Source organism: Solea solea, chromosome 14, assembly GCF_958295425.1.
Source record: "Solea solea chromosome 14, fSolSol10.1, whole genome shotgun sequence".
In the NCBI taxonomy this organism is placed as follows: Eukaryota; Metazoa; Chordata; class Actinopteri; order Pleuronectiformes; family Soleidae; genus Solea; species Solea solea.
The window spans coordinates 297,690-315,189 of NC_081147.1; the positions used below are offsets into that span (position 1 = coordinate 297,690).

At 41.8% G+C, this 17,500-nt stretch overlaps 1 protein-coding gene across 3 annotated transcripts in view; it reads left to right on the top strand.

Annotated features, from left to right (window-relative positions):
• The window catches only part of LOC131472576 (transcription factor COE3-like), a 61,654-nt gene that overhangs the window by 28,535 nt on the left and 15,619 nt on the right, over positions 1–17,500 (top strand). For 2 of the 3 annotated variants that reach the window (XM_058649909.1, XM_058649907.1), the window contains exons 7-10: positions 8,630–8,711; positions 8,798–8,915; positions 11,835–11,968; positions 12,811–12,937. In XM_058649909.1, the coding sequence (XP_058505892.1) occupies positions 8,630–8,711; positions 8,798–8,915; positions 11,835–11,968; positions 12,811–12,937 (461 nt within the window). The remainder of the gene's footprint in view (positions 1–8,629; positions 8,712–8,797; positions 8,916–11,834; positions 11,969–12,810; positions 12,938–17,500) is intronic. The other variant, XM_058649908.1, reaches the window with a different exon arrangement.

Below are 17,500 nucleotides of genomic sequence, written 5' to 3' on the forward strand. Positions count from 1 at the left end.
ACTGTCCGGCTCAAGGTCAGAGCAGATGGTTCATCTGGTTTCACCTCGTTACTGAAGCTGATCCCAGAGCAGCCGAGCGAGCCGAGCGCCGAAAAACAGATGGAGGAGAGACTTTAAACCTGAGACTGCAGCGAGAGTCAGCAGGACAACAAACACGTTTACACCAGTGTGTGTCTGAGTCAGTGTGTGTGTGTCTGTCTGTGTGTGTGTAAGTGAGTGAGTGTCCGTGTGTGTCTGTGTGTGTCTGTGTGAGTGTGTGTGTCTGTGTGCGTGACTGCGTGTGTGTGTCTGGTGTTGACTTATTAGCAAAATATTGTAAATTACATTTAGTTTGTAACGCTTGCATCATTATTGCTCTTTATCAGCAGCATCAGTGTGTGTGTGTGTGTGTGTGTGTGTGTGTGTGTGTGTTCTATGCCTCATCAATAGTTAAACATTTATCTCTAACTACTCAAACACCACTTACTCTTCATCAGCTCTTAAACCATAAACGTGTTGAATCACAGAAACAATCGTTGATTCTAAATCAGTAAAATCATGATGATCACATGTAAATCAAGCCAATGTTTCATGTTTCAATCTAAATAAAAACATAAACACACCACAGTATGTGGACAGCAGATTATCATGGCGGCCATTTTGGAATGATTTGTGTTTACACTCTCCTGAAGCTAATGCTATGCTAAACACGCTCCTGGACCTAATGCTAAACTTCCTACTTTCCTGAAGCTATTGCTAAGCTAAATTCTGTTTTGGAGTTAATGCCAAACTAAAAATGCAACTGAAGCTAATTCAAAGCAAACTACTCTCCTGAGGCTATTGCTAAGCTAACCACTCCCCTGTTAGTGGCAAATAATGGCAAGTTCCACCATCTTTATTCTTCAGAGAGTAATACACAGATGTGACCAATGAACCAACAACCTCGCTGTTAGCGCGATGTTAGCATCACACAAACCTGTTAGCGGGATGTTAGCATCACACACCTGTTAGCGTGTGCTTAGCATCACACAAACCTGTTAGCGCGATGTTAGCATCACACAAACCTGTTAGCGGGATGTTAGCATCACACAAACCTGTTAGCACGATGTTAGCATCACACAAACCTGTTAGCGTGTGGTTAGCATCACACAAACCTGTTAGCGCGATGTTAGCATCACACAAACCTGTTAGCACGATGTTAGCCTCACACAAACCTGTTAGCACGATGTTAGCATCACACAAACCATCCACATGTCCTCTTTGTCTCTGTCCATCAGTCGTGAACCAGATGAAAGTGTTGTGAGTATTTCATTGGTACAGTCCTGGTTTAGCAGAACACTGACATGTGTCATGTGACCTGTGACATCACTGACATGTGTCATGTGACCTGACTCTGTTTCCTGTGACATCACTGACATGTGACCTGACTGTGTTTCCTGTGACATCACTGACATGTGACCTGACTGTGTTTCCTGTGACATCACTGACATGTGTCATGTGACCTGACTGTGTTTCCTGTGACATCACTGACATGTGTCATGTGACCTGACTGTGTTTCCTGTGACATCACTGACATGTGACATGTGACCTGACTGTGTTTCCTGTGACATCACTGACATGTGTCATGTGACCTGACTGTGTTTCCTGTGACATCACTGACATGTGACATGTGACCTGACTGTGTTTCCTGTGACATCACTGACATGTGACATGTGACCTGACTGTGTTTGCTGAACATGAGCAGATGAAGAGTGAAGATGAAGTGGTTAGTGGGCGGCCTCAGGCGATGATTAGAACGTCTTCTTGTGTAATTGCGCGTCAGTAACTCAGGACTGTTGATGCATCACAGTGTCAGTGTGAATGTTAATCAAAGAGCTGGTCAGTGAGCTCAGTGTGTGGAATATTAACTCATGAGTGAGATAACAATGCTAATGCTAATGTTGATCTCTTAAAGCACAGCACAGTAATAAATAAAGTTGAATGAAGAAACCAGCTTCTTCACACTCCCCCACTCTGCTGCTCCTCTGCTGCCTCGTGTGGTCACTTTGTTTCACTGAGGTCAATCTGAACCAAGCAGTGACAAAATAACACATTCACTCCATCACACAACAGCAGTGGATCAACAACTCCTGTGTGTGTGTGTGTGTGTGTGTGTGTGTGCGTGCTGTTCAAATCACTGATTTTCTGTGTGTGTGTGTGTGTGTGTGCTGTTAAAATCACTGATTTTCTCTGTGTGTGTGTGTGTGTGTGTGCTGTTAAAATCACTGATTTTCTGTGTGTGTGTGTGTGTGTGTGTGTGTGTGTGCTGTTCAAATCACTGATTGTCTCTGTGTGTGTGTGTGTGTGTGTGTGCTGTTAAAATCACTGATTTTCTCTGTGTGTGTGTGTGTGTGTGTGTGTGCTGTTAAAATCACTGATTTTCTGTGTGTGTGTGTGTGTGTGTGTGTGTGTGCTGTTCAAATCACTGATTGTCTCTGTGTGTGTGTGTGTGTGTGTGTGTGTGCTGTTAAAATCACTGATTTTCTGTGTGTGTGTGTGTGTGTGTGTGTGTGTGCTGTTCAAATCACTGATTTTCTGTGTGTGTGTGTGCTGTTAAAATCACTGATTTTCTGTGTGTGTGTGTGTGTGTGTGTGTGTGTGCTGTTCAAATCACTGATTTTCTGTGTGTGTGTGTGTGCTGTTAAAATCACTGATTTTCTCTGTGTGTGTGTGTGTGTGTGTGTAATAATAACAAGCTCTTAATACAAAACAATATCTACGTCAGTTTAAGTTTTAAACAACATCAACGTCTTTATCTCACACAGGAAACCCTCACTCTCCCACACCAAAGTCCATAGACAGCTATAAATCTAACATGTCACGCTGAATGAACGGTGATGTCATCACCTCTGCTCTGATGTCATCACCTCCCAGAAGTCATAGCATCAACAGAGCTCCATGTCACTGTGTGTGTGTGTGTGTTTTATTGCCTCATTAAATATTGAGTGTGATTGTACATGTTCCTGTAAATGTGATGTGTGTGTGTGTCAGTCAATATTAGACTTCACTGACCTAATGAGGCCCCGCCCCCCAATCTCCTCCTCTTCCTCTCTTCCCTTCTTCTTCTTCTGTCCTCTGCTCTTGTGTTTTTGTTAGTTGTCAATGAACACATGAGGTCATGGCCTCAGTGTGGTGCTGGACCTGGACTCACCAGGCAGTCACCTGGTAAAGTGTCAGCTGGTTAGGTGTTCGCTGGTTAGGGTTAGCTGGTTAGGTGTCAGCTGGTTAGGTGTCGGTTGGTTAGGGTTAGCTGGTTAGGTGTTAGCTGGTTAGGTGTCAGCTGGTTAGGATTAGCTGGTTAGGTGTCAGCTGGTTAGGTGTTAGCTGGTTAGGTGTCAGCTGGTTAGGATTAGCTGGTTAGGTGTCAGCTGGTTAGGTGTTAGCTGGTTAGGTGTCAGCTGGTTAGGATTAGCTGGTTAGGTGTTAGCTGGTTAGGTGTCAGCTGGTTAGGATTAGCTGGTTAGGTGTCAGCTGGTTAGTATTAGCTGGTTAGGTGTTAGCTGGTTAGGTGTCAGCTGGTTAGGATTAGCTGGTTAGGTGTCAGCTGGTTAGGCTTAGCTGGTTCGGTGTTAGCTGGTTAGGTGTCAGCTGGTTAGTGTCAGCTGGTTAGGGTTAGCTGGTTAGGTGTTAGCTTGTTAGGCTTAGCTGGTTAGGGTTAGGTGGTTAGGTGTGTGGCGACTCTTCACAGAGAGAGAATCAAAGCGTTTAAAAATACTCCTGCTGAAATATTGATTTTTCTTCTTCTTTTCTGGTCTAACGTAATAAGAGAGAGACTCCAGGGAGTGTGTGTGTGTGTGTGTGTGTGTGTGTGTGTGTGTGTGTCTGTGTGTCTGTGTGTGTGTGTGTGTGTGTGTTCATCAGGGCCTTGTAATCCGAGCTCAACATAATTGCTTCCCATAGTGCACTGGGTGTGGTTGAGGGTGACATCATCTACACACACACACACACACACACACACAGTGTCTCAGTGATCCCCCCCACCCCCCTTCCAAATTTCCCGGGTGAAGCTGGTTTGATGCCACGCCTCCTCTGTCAGGTAGATGTCTGTGCGCGCGCGCGTGTGTGTGTGTGCGTGTGTCACTGTTACATTGAACAGATCAGTTTTCACACACACAGTTTTAAAGGTCTTTTTCAGGGTTAAGACCTGGTTCTAGGGTTTTAATTAATCAGTGGTGAACCGTGAGCACTACAGCTGGATCTTCACCTCAGCCATCATTAATGAGAAAATAAATAACCGCGGAATAAAAGCAACATTACTGTGAATAAAAAGCGTTAAACAACTGCAACTGTAAAATAAAAGTGGAGACTGAAATTAAAGAAACATACTCAGTGCAAACATAGCCAAAATCTGGAAATATAAAATGAGGTCACCCTGTGACGCTGCTGACACCGAGGCTCATTTCATCACCATGGACAGCGCTATGAAATCACGGCACACAACAAACAACACATTGACAAATAAATTCATGAGCGTCCTCAAACTTTAATACAATTTCAACTGCACAAGCTGGTAAAACAAAGACTGTTCTTTAAGACACTGAAGTGCGGTGTGCATGTTTTTTGTATGTGTATGTGTTATTTTTCCTTTTATAGGAGTGTCGGAGCCACTCAATACACTGTAATACAGTGCATACTGTAATAAAAACCCAGCACTTTTCAAACCACACTTAAGCTATGGTTATTGTCCCCAGCACGTTTATAAACAAACTCAAGCCCTTGATGTGTCTTACAACATAGACCTACCTTACAACATAGACCTACCTTACAACATAGATCTACCTTACAACATAGACCTACCTTACAACATAGACCTACCTTACAACATAGGCCTACCTTACAACATAGATCTACCTTACAACATAGACCTACCTTACAACATAGATCTACCTTACAACATAGGCCTACCTTACAACATAGACCTACCTTACAACATAGGCCTACCTTACAACATAGACCTACCTTACAACATAGGCCTACCTTACAACATAGACCTACCTTACAACATAGGTCTACATTACAACATAGACCTACCTTATAACATAGACCTACCTTACAACATAGGCCTACCTTACAACATAGGTCTACCTTACAACATAGACCTACCTTATAACATAGATCTACCTTATAACATAGGCCTACCTTACAACATAGACCTACCTTACAACATAGGCCTTTCTTACAACATAGACCTACCTTATAACATAGGCCTACCTTATAACATAGACCTACCTTACAACATAGGCCTACCTTACAACATAGACCTACCTTATAACATAGATCTACCTTATAACATAGGCCTACCTTACAACATAGACCTACCTTACAACATAGGCCTTTCTTACAACATAGACCTACCTTACAACATAGGCCTACCTTACAACATAGACCTACCTTACAACATAGACCTACCTTATAACATAGGCCTACCTTACAACATAGGCCTACCTTACATGAAAACCAAATCCATTCGTCAGTCTTTCCTTGTGAAGTGGGTGATGGCAGCGTCATAAAGTGTGTCCTCTGACTTGAGCTCCGAAAGAAGTCCTTTCTCTATGGTCAGTACCAAAGCGAGGGGACACAGCTGCGGCAATCTCTCAGTCAGAAAGCCTTAACTTTAGAACAATGATGAGAGAAAATTTATTAAATGTATTGTATTAAATTAAATTTTCCATTTTTTAAGGCGTAGAAGGCCCTTGCGGGGAACCCTAACCCTAACCACTGGAATAAGTGCCAATTAACGCTGTGTTTGTGTGTATCTGCATCATGACCTCGTTTATGAAGCCCTAGAAGTCCATAACAGTCAGTTCAGTCACTGCTGAGAGCGCAGGTTTGATTGTTTTACTGAGCTCTATGAAGCGGAACGGCACTTCCGTTGACTGATAACGTCACACGAATTTCACCACTCCTCTGAACAGCAGCGCCTCCTAGTCAGGGCACATCCGGTTGCGTACATTCAACTGCAGAAGAAGAAGAAGAACTACTTTGGTTGTAGCTGCTGAGATGCAGAGCATCCATCTTGCCAGAGGGGGAACTGCGTATCTGAGAGCTGACGAGCTAATGATGTCACTTCCAGGTACCTGGCCAATCACAGGACAGTGGGAAAGCTCTCGTTGGCTGGCCAATCACAACACAGTCCTTGTTCTGGGGGTGTGATTTTGGTCTGAAACAGCGCGGCTGACGAGAGCGTCAGTGAGGAGATATTTACATCGGCTTGTTTTCAGTGACGAGGAGGTTTTTGATCATTACATTTCATGTCATTTAGCAGTTATCCAAAGCGACTTATAATGGAATTGAGTACAATCAGCCAGGGGTGGAGTCGAACTTGCGACCATTGCGACCATGATGTCTTTCGCACACAGGGTACCGGTCTTAACCACTGAGCCACTCCACCCCGAAGATCAGGTTTAAATCTAAACTTGATCATGAAAACAAGTTAATATATGTCAGTAACTAACATAACTCACGTATATGTAAGTAACTAACATAACTCACGTATATGTAAGTAACTAACGTAACTCACGTATATGTCAGTAACTAACGTAACTCACGTATAAGTCAGTAACTAACGTAACTCACGTATAAGTCAGTAACTAACATAACTCACATATATGTAAGTAACTAACGTAACTCACGTATATGTCAGTAACTAACGTCACTCACGTATATGTCAGTAACTAACGTAACTCACGTATATGTAAGTAACTAACGTAACTCACGTATATGTCAGTAACTAACGTAACTCACGTATAAGTCAGTAACTAACGTAACTCACGTATAAGTCAGTAACTAACGTAACTCACGTATAAGTCAGCAACTAACGTAATTCACGTATATGTCAGTAACTAACGTAACTCACGTATAAGTCAGCAACTAACGTAACTCACGTATATGTCAGCAACTAACGTAACTCACGTATATGTCAGCAACTAACGTAACTCACGTATATGTCAGCAACTAACGTAACTCACGTATATGTCAGCAACTAACGTAACTCACGTATAAGTCAGCAACTAACGTAAATCACGTATATGTCAGCAACTAACGTAACTCACGTATAAGTCAGTAACTAACGTAACTCACGTATAAGTCAGTAACTAACATAACTCACGTATAAGTCAGTAACTAACGTAACTCACGTATATGTCAGTAACTAACGTAACTCGCGTATATGTCAGTAACTAACGTAACTCACGTATAAGTCAGTAACTAACGTAACTCACGTATATGTCAGTAACTAACGTAACTCACGTATAAGTCAGTAACTAACGTAACTCACGTATATGTCAGTAACTAACGTAACTCACGTATAAGTCAGTAACTAACGTAACTCACGTATATGTCAGTAACTAACGTAACTCACGTATAAGTCAGTAACTAACGTAACTCAAGTATATGTCAGTAACTAACGTAACTCACGTATATGTCAGTAACTAACGTAACTCACGTATAAGTCAGTAACTAACGTAACTCACGTATATGTCAGTAACTAACGTAACTCACGTATAAGTCAGTAACTAACGTAACTCAAGTATATGTCAGTAACTAACGTAACTCACGTATAAGTCAGTAACTAACGTAACTCACGTATAAGTCAGTAACTAACGTAACTCACGTATATGTCAGTAACTAGCGTAACTATCGTATAAGTGATAGAGGACCTCTTTAAAGGTGACGTGGCTAGAGAATGTATGATGTCTATGAATGAAACACAAGTGTGTGTGTGTGTGTGTGTGTGTGTGTAAAACAGAGGTTATCCTCTGGTTAATGTGACATGTCTGTGATGTGTGTGTGTGTGTGTGTGTGTGTGTGTGTGTGTGTGTGACCTCGCTGCTGGTTAACTCCTCACATTATTATTGTGTTAATGTGACAATTAAAGAGGAAGTGCTCCATCGGGGTGGGGGGGAGGGGCTTATGGTGCCAGAGATGGATAAGCACAGATTACACGGTGGAGGGAAATGCATTAAAGTGGTCATCCTTTCTGACCCCTCCGCCTCCTCTGCTCCTGATCAATACTCCACCGCCACTGTGACATCACCGTAACTCAGCGAGGAGGAGGGAGGAGGGAGCAGGGAGGAGCGGGAAAACTGGCTCCGAATGAGACGTCATAACTCAGGAAGTGTTGATGAGAGGCAGGAGGAGAGGAGGTGGGGAATAGAGGAGGGGGTGTGGCCTCAGTCATATTTTTCAATATTTAAAAACTGTAGCATTTATTATGACCGTGCTGCGTGTGTGTATTTTGAGTCATTGTTGGTTTGTGTGTTACTATGACTCAGCAGAATTAGAGTTGTTTGGGAAAACAAATACTGATACTGACCTCATGACATCATGACATCATGACCTTATGACATCATGACCTTATGACATCATGACCTTAGTGTGTTGGGGCAGTGTGTCCAATAGATAGATGGTTAACTTTATAGATAGATAATTCAGTCAAACGTTCAGTAAGAATCTTCCTCTGAACCTGTCATCACACACACACACACACACACACACACACACACACACACAAAACGTAAAACATAGATTATTGTTGTACATGATTTCTGATGGAAAAGCTTTTATTTTGGTGAAGTGAAGTGAATCCTGATCATGTGACTTTGTTTTCCAGATTCTTCCTCAAGTTTTTCCTCAAATGTAACCAGAACTGTTTGAAGAACGCAGGAAATCCTCGAGACATGAGGAGGTTCCAGGTAACACACACACACACACACACACACACACACACAGAGACACACAACATAAGAGGAAACACAAACGTGTGTTTGTGTGTCCACAGGTGGTCGTGTCCACCACAGTAAACGTGGACGGACACGTTCTCGCCGTGTCAGACAACATGTTCGTCCACAACAACTCCAAACATGGCCGCCGCGCCCGACGCCTGGACCCGTCTGAAGGTAAGACGCTTCGTGTCTGTGGTGACCAAATCAAACGCATCCTAGGAGAATAAACTGGACGCGGGCATAAAACTCCGCCTCTTACTCGCTTCGCCGCCTCCAGAGCAATGACCTGAAGTGCCAGAAGGGCGGAGCTTAACCAGACCAGTACTAGGTTTTGTTGAGTGTTGATGAGCTAACTGTGAGGAAAGCTCCACCCACCTGGCACCTGCAGCTGAGCAAAACAAACTCACCTCGTTTGATGAATATTGTTCAAACTTTGAGTTTGTTCTGTCCTACTTAAAGCACCAGACGGGTGGAGTTAAACACATGTTTCTCTGCTTGTTTTAGCCTCCCTGATGCAGTAGACGGGTGGAGCTTACCTCATCACCTTGTAAAACACTGCAGCAAAAGTTGAGTGAAAGAAAATCAGCTTTCACTTCTCACCATTTTAGTAATCACCACCCGTCTGGGACGTTCAGTAGAGAAAAACTGTCCGTCAAACATCAAACGCCACGGTGGCGTCGTCCTCTCTCACTCTGCGCTTTCTGTTAAAAGTTTGAGACGTTTCCAGGAGCGACGGCGCCATGTGTTCGCTTCTTTTAACCTACTTGAAATCCCAGGTGGGTGGAGCTTACGTTATCAGGTCATCCACTAATATCTCTGAGGTGAAAAATGGTTTGTGTGGACTTCCAGACGTCTCAGTCCTCTCACACAGTCTCCACCCCTCTGGGACGGACTAAAGCGTGAAACAAACTCTAAAAGACTGTGTGTGTGTGTGTGTGTGTGTGTCCTCTCACAGACGGCTCCCTCTGCAGGCTCCTCCAGGAGCTGCTGCTGATGGAGCTGTGTGCTTTGGTTTAACCTACTTGCAGGAGCAGACGGGTGGAGGTTGTTGATCAAAGGCACAGCAGTGTCAGCTGACCTCCTGTGTCTCCACCTGTCTGCTGCGTCCAGAGGGAGAAAACTAACGCTCCCTGACACAGATGTGCTGAGACATTTTTTCACCTGTGAAACTTCGACAGTCAGCACTTTAAACATTCATGTACGGTGTCCTGCAGGAGACACGCACACACACACGCACACACACACGCACACACACACGCACACACACACACACACACACACATACACATAGTGCTGCAACAAAAGAGGAAAATGAATCAACTCCTCAGACTCCACACTTTTCTTTCATCTGTGTGTGTGTGTGTGTGTGTGTTCTCTCTTCTGGAACGATCTTCAGTTCAAACAAAGACTAAAGGATGTCCTTAATTAATTAATCAATTAATTAATTAATTAATTAATATAGAGTTAATATAAAAGTAAACAACATCTATGTTTATGTTCTTTTTGTAAACTTTATTATTACACGTGATATCATTATTATATTGTTATTACACATGATATATTATTATTACACATGATATATTATTATCGCACGTGATATTATTGTTATTACACATGATATATTATTATTGCACATGATATTATTATTATTACACATGATATTATTATATTACACATGATATATTATTATTACACATGATATTATTGATATTATTATTATTACACATGATATTATTATTATTACACATGATATCATTATTATTACACGTGATATTATTTTATTATTATTACACATGATATTATTATTATTATTACACATGATATTATTGTTATTACACATGATATATTATTATTACACATGATATTATTATTATTATCATTACACATGATATTATTATTATTATTACACATGATATTATTGTTATTACACATGATATATTATTATTACACATGATATTATTATTATTATCATTACACTTGATATTATTATTATTATTACACATGATATTATTATTATTATTACACATGATATTATTGTTATTACACATGATATATTATTATTACACATGATATTATTGTTATTACACATGATATTATTATTATTACACATGATATTATTATTATTATTATTATTACACGTGATATTATTTTATTGTTATTACACATGATATCATTATTATAACACATTATATATTATTATTCCACATGATATTATTATTATTGCATATCTTCTCTCACAGTAAAAACAGCTGCTGTTTCTGGTAAAAAGTTGTAAGCGTGTGAAGACATCGACTCTGTCTCTGTCTCTGTCTCTGTCCACAACTGTCTCGTCCAAGAGGAGACTCTGTTTATATGGAGCTGCTTATTGATCAGTGTGTGTGTGTGTGTGTGTGTGTTTTCACCCTCATCACTTCCTGTTTCCTTTCTCATTCTTCAGCTCATTCAGACGCCAAACTGATGTTTACATAGATTTGACCCACTTTAGTTTCAGTCATGTTGTCATGTCCATGACTTCATAGCTCCTCCTCTGTGTGGGCGGAGTCACTACAGCATGTCTGTGTGAAACTGCGGTGACATGGTTTTCTACACAACGCAAACTAGTGACTTAAAGCAGTTGTTTTGGGTGAAACTGAATCATTAGAATCACAAACTATGTTACTCTCATGTGTCCTCTCATGTGTCCTCTCATGTGTCCTCATGTGTCCTCTCATGTTTCCTCTCATGTGTCCTCTCATGTGTCCTCTCATGTTTCCTCTCATGTGTCCTCTCATGTGTCCTCTCATGTGTCCTCTCATGTTTCCTCTCATGTGTCCTCTCATGTTTCCTCTCATGTTTCCTCTCATGTGTCCTCTCATGTTTCCTCTCATGTGTCCTCTCATGTGTCCTCTCATGTGTCCCCTCATGTGTCCTCTCATGTGTCCTCTCATGTTTCCTCTCATGTGTCCTCTCATGTTTCCTCTCATGTTTCCTCTCATGTGTCCTCTCATGTTTCCTCTCATGTGTCCTCTCATGTGTCCTCTCATGTTTCCTCTCATGTTTCCTCTCATGTGTCCTCTCATGTTTCCTCTCATGTTTCCTCTCTGTGTTATGAAGCAGCCACGCCCTGCATCAAAGCCATCAGTCCCAGTGAAGGCTGGACGACCGGAGGAGCCACTGTCATTCTCATCGGGGACAATTTCTTTGACGGACTGCAGGTCGTCTTCGGAACCATGTTGGTTTGGAGCGAGGTGAGAAACTGACACAGACACAGACACAGACGCAGACACTGACCACTGACACAGACACAGACGCAGACACAAACAGACACAGACCACTGACACTGACCAGTGACAGTGACACTGACCATACACACTGACACTGACACTGACACAAACATTGACATAGACACTGACCACTGACACAGACTGACACTGACCACAGACACAGACACATACACATACACATACACATACACAGACACAGACCACAGACACTGACACAAACATTGACATAGACACTGACCACAGACACTGACACTGACACTGACACTGACACTGACACTGACACAAACATTGACATTGACACTGACACTGACCACAGACACTGACGACAACCACAGACACAGACACAGACCACTGACACTGACACAAACATTGACAGACACTGACCACAGACACTGACACTGACCACAGGCACTGACCACAGACACTGACCACAGACACTGACACTGACACTGACCACAGACACTGACACTGACACAGACACTGACAGTTTCTACATCAAGACGTTGCTCTGGTTGTCGTCTAACCCTGCGTGTTACAGTTTTAAAAGCACAGAGAGTTCTGCTCAAAGCTCTCATTCACTCTCATGTTAAAACATTTTAAAAAATGAAGACGAGGGTGATTTGTGACGTATGTAAATGTGGGCGTGGCTTTGACAATACCACGACTTTAAAACAGGCTGTTTTCTCTGTTTCTCACTGGGCTTGGATAGTTAGAAACAGGTGTTCGGAAGGGGGAGGGGCATCAGGGAGGGGGAGGGGCATGATCATGTTGTAGTTCATGTTGTTGTTTATGTTCTTTTCCTCCAGCTGATCACTCCTCATGCCATCAGGGTCCAGACGCCTCCTCGTCACATCCCCGGGGTCGTAGAGGTCACGCTGTCCTACAAGTCCAAACAGTTCTGCAAAGGAGCGCCGGGGCGCTTCGTCTACACCGGTGAGTTACCATGGCAACAGAGAGAGTTTGTGTGTGTGTGTGTCAGATGATCCTGGACGGCTGTGGTTCAGTGGTAGAGCGGGCTGTCTGTCAAAGAGAAGGTTGGGGGTTTGATCCCAGGCTGTCTGTGACAGCAGATCTGATGTCATGTGACTTGTCTTTGCTCTGAGTTTGTTCTTTGTGATGTAAGTGAAGTCCACACGCATCCCGTCCTCAGCTCGTCCTTCAGACTCTTTGTCCACTGTCTTATCTGTCCTCACATTATTCCGTCAGAATATCCAGATGTCATTCAAAGTAGCTCAAAGGTCACATGTGCTCTGTTTAGTGCGATAAGAAAATGTCACGACGTTCAACGTTCTTCATCACAGGCCGACGCCTTCTTCCTCTTTTGTCGCGCACGTCTCCTCCTCTTCGTCTCCCTGTCCCGCCTCCAGGACTGGGAGGTGTTTCTTCTCCTCACAATGGACGGTCGTCGTCGGCGACGGCTTTTGCGATGCTAATCTGAGATCACATTTACAGATTATGACACGAGACGAGCAAGTGAATAAAACTGTTGTCCTGACTTTAAAGAAGCAGACGCTCAAAGAAACGAGGGCAAGTGAACGCATCACAGTTTACATCATAATCTACATAATCCAGATGACTGTGATGTTCCTGTTTACATCATAATCTACTTAATCCAGATGACTGTGATGTTCCTGTTTACATCATAATCTACATAATCCAGATGACTGTGATGTTCCTGCTTACATTATAATCTACATAATCCAGATGACTGTGATGTTCCTGCTTACATCATAATAGACATAATCCAGATGACTGTGATGTTCCTTCTTACATCATAATCTACATAATCCAGATGACTGTGATGTTCCTGTTTACATCATAATCTACTTAATCCAGATGACTGTGATGTTCCTGTTTACATCATAATCTACATAATCCAGATGACTGTGATGTTCCTGCTTACATTATAATCTACATAATCCAGATGACTGTGATGTTCCTGCTTACATCATAATAGACATAATCCAGATGACTGTGATGTTCCTTCTTACATCATAATAGACATAATCCAGATGACTGTGATGTTCCTGTTTACATCATAATAGACATAATCCAGATGACTGTGATGTTCCTGCTTACATTATAATCTACATAATCCAGATGACTGTGATGTTCCTGCTTACATCATAATAGACATAATCCAGATGACTGTGATGTTCCTTCTTACATCATAATCTACATAATCCAGATGACTGTGATGTTCCTGTTTACATCATAATCTACTTAATCCAGATGACTGTGATGTTCCTGTTTACATCATAATCTACATAATCCAGATGACTGTGATGTTCCTGCTTACATTATAATCTACATAATCCAGATGACTGTGATGTTCCTGCTTACATCATAATAGACATAATCCAGATGACTGTGATGTTCCTTCTTACATCATAATAGACATAATCCAGATGACTGTGATGTTCCTGTTTACATCATAATCTACATAATCCAGATGACTGTGATGTTCCTGCTTACATCATAATCTACATAATCCAGATGACTGTGATGTTCCTTCTTACATCATAATAGACATAATCCAGATGATTGTGATGTTCCTGCTTACATCATAATAGACATAATCCAGATGACTGTGATGTTCCTTCTTACATCATAATAGACATAATCCAGATGACTGTGATGTTCCTTCTTACATCATAATAGACATAATCCAGATGACTGTGAAGTTCCTGCTTACATTATAATCTACATAATCCAGATGACTGTGATGTTCCTGTTTACATTATAATCTACATAATCCAGATGACTGTGATGTTCCTGCTTACATCATAATAGACATAATCCAGATGACTGTGATGTTCCTGTTTACATTATAATCTACATAATCCAGATGACTGTGATGTTCCTGTTTACATTATAATCTACATAATCCAGATGACTGTGATGTTCCTGCTTACATCATAATAGACATAATCCAGATGACTGTGATGTTCCTTCTTACATCATAATAGACATAATCCAGATGACTGTGAAGTTCCTGCTTACATTATAATCTACATAATCCAGATGACTGTGATGTTCCTTCTTACATCATAATAGACATAATCCAGATGACTGTGATGTTCCTGCTTACATCATAATAGACATTATCCAGATGACTGTGATGTTCCTGTTTACATCATAATCTACATAATCCAGATGACTGTGATGTTCCTGCTTACATCATAATCTACATAATCCAGATGACTGTGATGTTCCTGCTTACATCATAATAGACATTATCCAGATGACTGTGATGTTCCTGTTTACATCATAATCTACATAATCCAGATGACTGTGATGTTCCTGTTTACATCATAATCTACATAATCCAGATGACTGTGATGTTCCTGCTTACATCATAATAGACATAATCCAGATGACTGTGATGTTCCTGTTTACATCATAATAGACATAATCCAGATGACTGTGATGTTCCTTCTTACATCATAATCTACATAATCCAGATGACTGTGATGTTCCTTCTTACATCATAATAGACATAATCCAGATGATTGTGATGTTCCTGCTTACATCATAATAGACATAATCCAGATGACTGTGATGTTCCTTCTTACATCATAATAGACATAATCCAGATGACTGTGATGTTCCTTCTTACATCATAATAGACATAATCCAGATGACTGTGAAGTTCCTGCTTACATTATAATCTACATAATCCAGATGACTGTGATGTTCCTGTTTACATTATAATCTACATAATCCAGATGACTGTGATGTTCCTGCTTACATCATAATAGACATAATCCAGATGACTGTGATGTTCCTGTTTACATTATAATCTACATAATCCAGATGACTGTGATGTTCCTGTTTACATTATAATCTACATAATCCAGATGACTGTGATGTTCCTGCTTACATCATAATAGACATAATCCAGATGACTGTGATGTTCCTTCTTACATCATAATAGACATAATCCAGATGACTGTGAAGTTCCTGCTTACATTATAATCTACATAATCCAGATGACTGTGATGTTCCTTCTTACATCATAATAGACATAATCCAGATGACTGTGATGTTCCTGCTTACATCATAATAGACATTATCCAGATGACTGTGATGTTCCTGTTTACATCATAATCTACATAATCCAGATGACTGTGATGTTCCTGCTTACATCATAATCTACATAATCCAGATGACTGTGATGTTCCTGCTTACATCATAATAGACATTATCCAGATGACTGTGATGTTCCTGTTTACATCATAATCTACATAATCCAGATGACTGTGATGTTCCTGTTTACATCATAATCTACATAATCCAGATGACTGTGATGTTCCTGCTTACATCATAATAGACATAATCCAGATGACTGTGATGTTCCTGTTTACATCATAATAGACATAATCCAGATGACTGTGATGTTCCTTCTTACATCATAATCTACATAATCCAGATGACTGTGATGTTTCTGCGTGAGGGTGAGGAGTTGCTGTAAATGGATGTGCTGAAGTATTTTTTCAGTCAGTGATTTTAAGAGAAGTTGTGTTTTCCCAGGAAAGTCAATATTGTCAGACTCCACTCATTAATTTAAACCCTCCTTCTCCTCCTCCTCCTCCTCCTCCTCCTCCTGAAGCTGCACTTTGGGATTTGGGATCAAAGGGAGGAGGAGGAGGAGGAGGAGGAGGAGGAGGGAAAAACTGAGCTGAAGAAGTCAGATTCATAGACAGACTTGGGAGAGGAACACAAAAGACATCATAATAACACACTGAGTGTGTGTGTGTAAAACGAAGTCACTGCACTTTCATGCAGCCGTGCAGTGATGACTCCGCCCACGAGTAGGAACGTTTTTTTGTAGTGGAGATGCAACCTAAACTGAGGCGAGCGCTGGTCGCCGTGGTGACTTGTGTACCTGAGTGCTGGTCGCCGTGGTGACTTGTGTACCTGAGCGCTGGTCGCCGTGGTGACTTGTGTACCTGAGCGCTGGTCGCCGTGGTGACTTGTGTACCTGAGCGCTGGTCGCCGTGGTGACTTGTGTACCTGAGTGCTGGTTGCCGTGGTGACTTGTGTACCTGAGTGCTGGTTACCGTGGTGACTTGTGTACCTGAGTGCTGGTTACCGTGGTGACTTGTGTACCTGAGTGCTGGTTGCCGTGGTGACTTGTGTACCTGAGCGCTGGTCGCCGTGGTGACTTGTGTACCTGAGCGCTGGTCGCCGTGGTGACTTGTGTACCTGAGTGCTGGTTGCCGTGGCGACTGTGGTCTTTTAATAGTCGTGGTCAGAAGTGTGTTGTGTGTCGTGGGAACTCACGTCAGTAATGAGCTGTTTCTGTGGGGACACTTTAGGACGACACTCCTCAGGTGGGGACCTATTTCTTTGAGGCACTCTTCTCGTCTCATCACTCAGAGATAATTATTCTCTGATTAACTTCCTGTACGTGGGGGCGGACCTTCAGTCTCAGGGGAGGTGGAGTTTAATCTTTGAAATATCTGAGCTGGTTTTAGTCCATCAATCATCTTT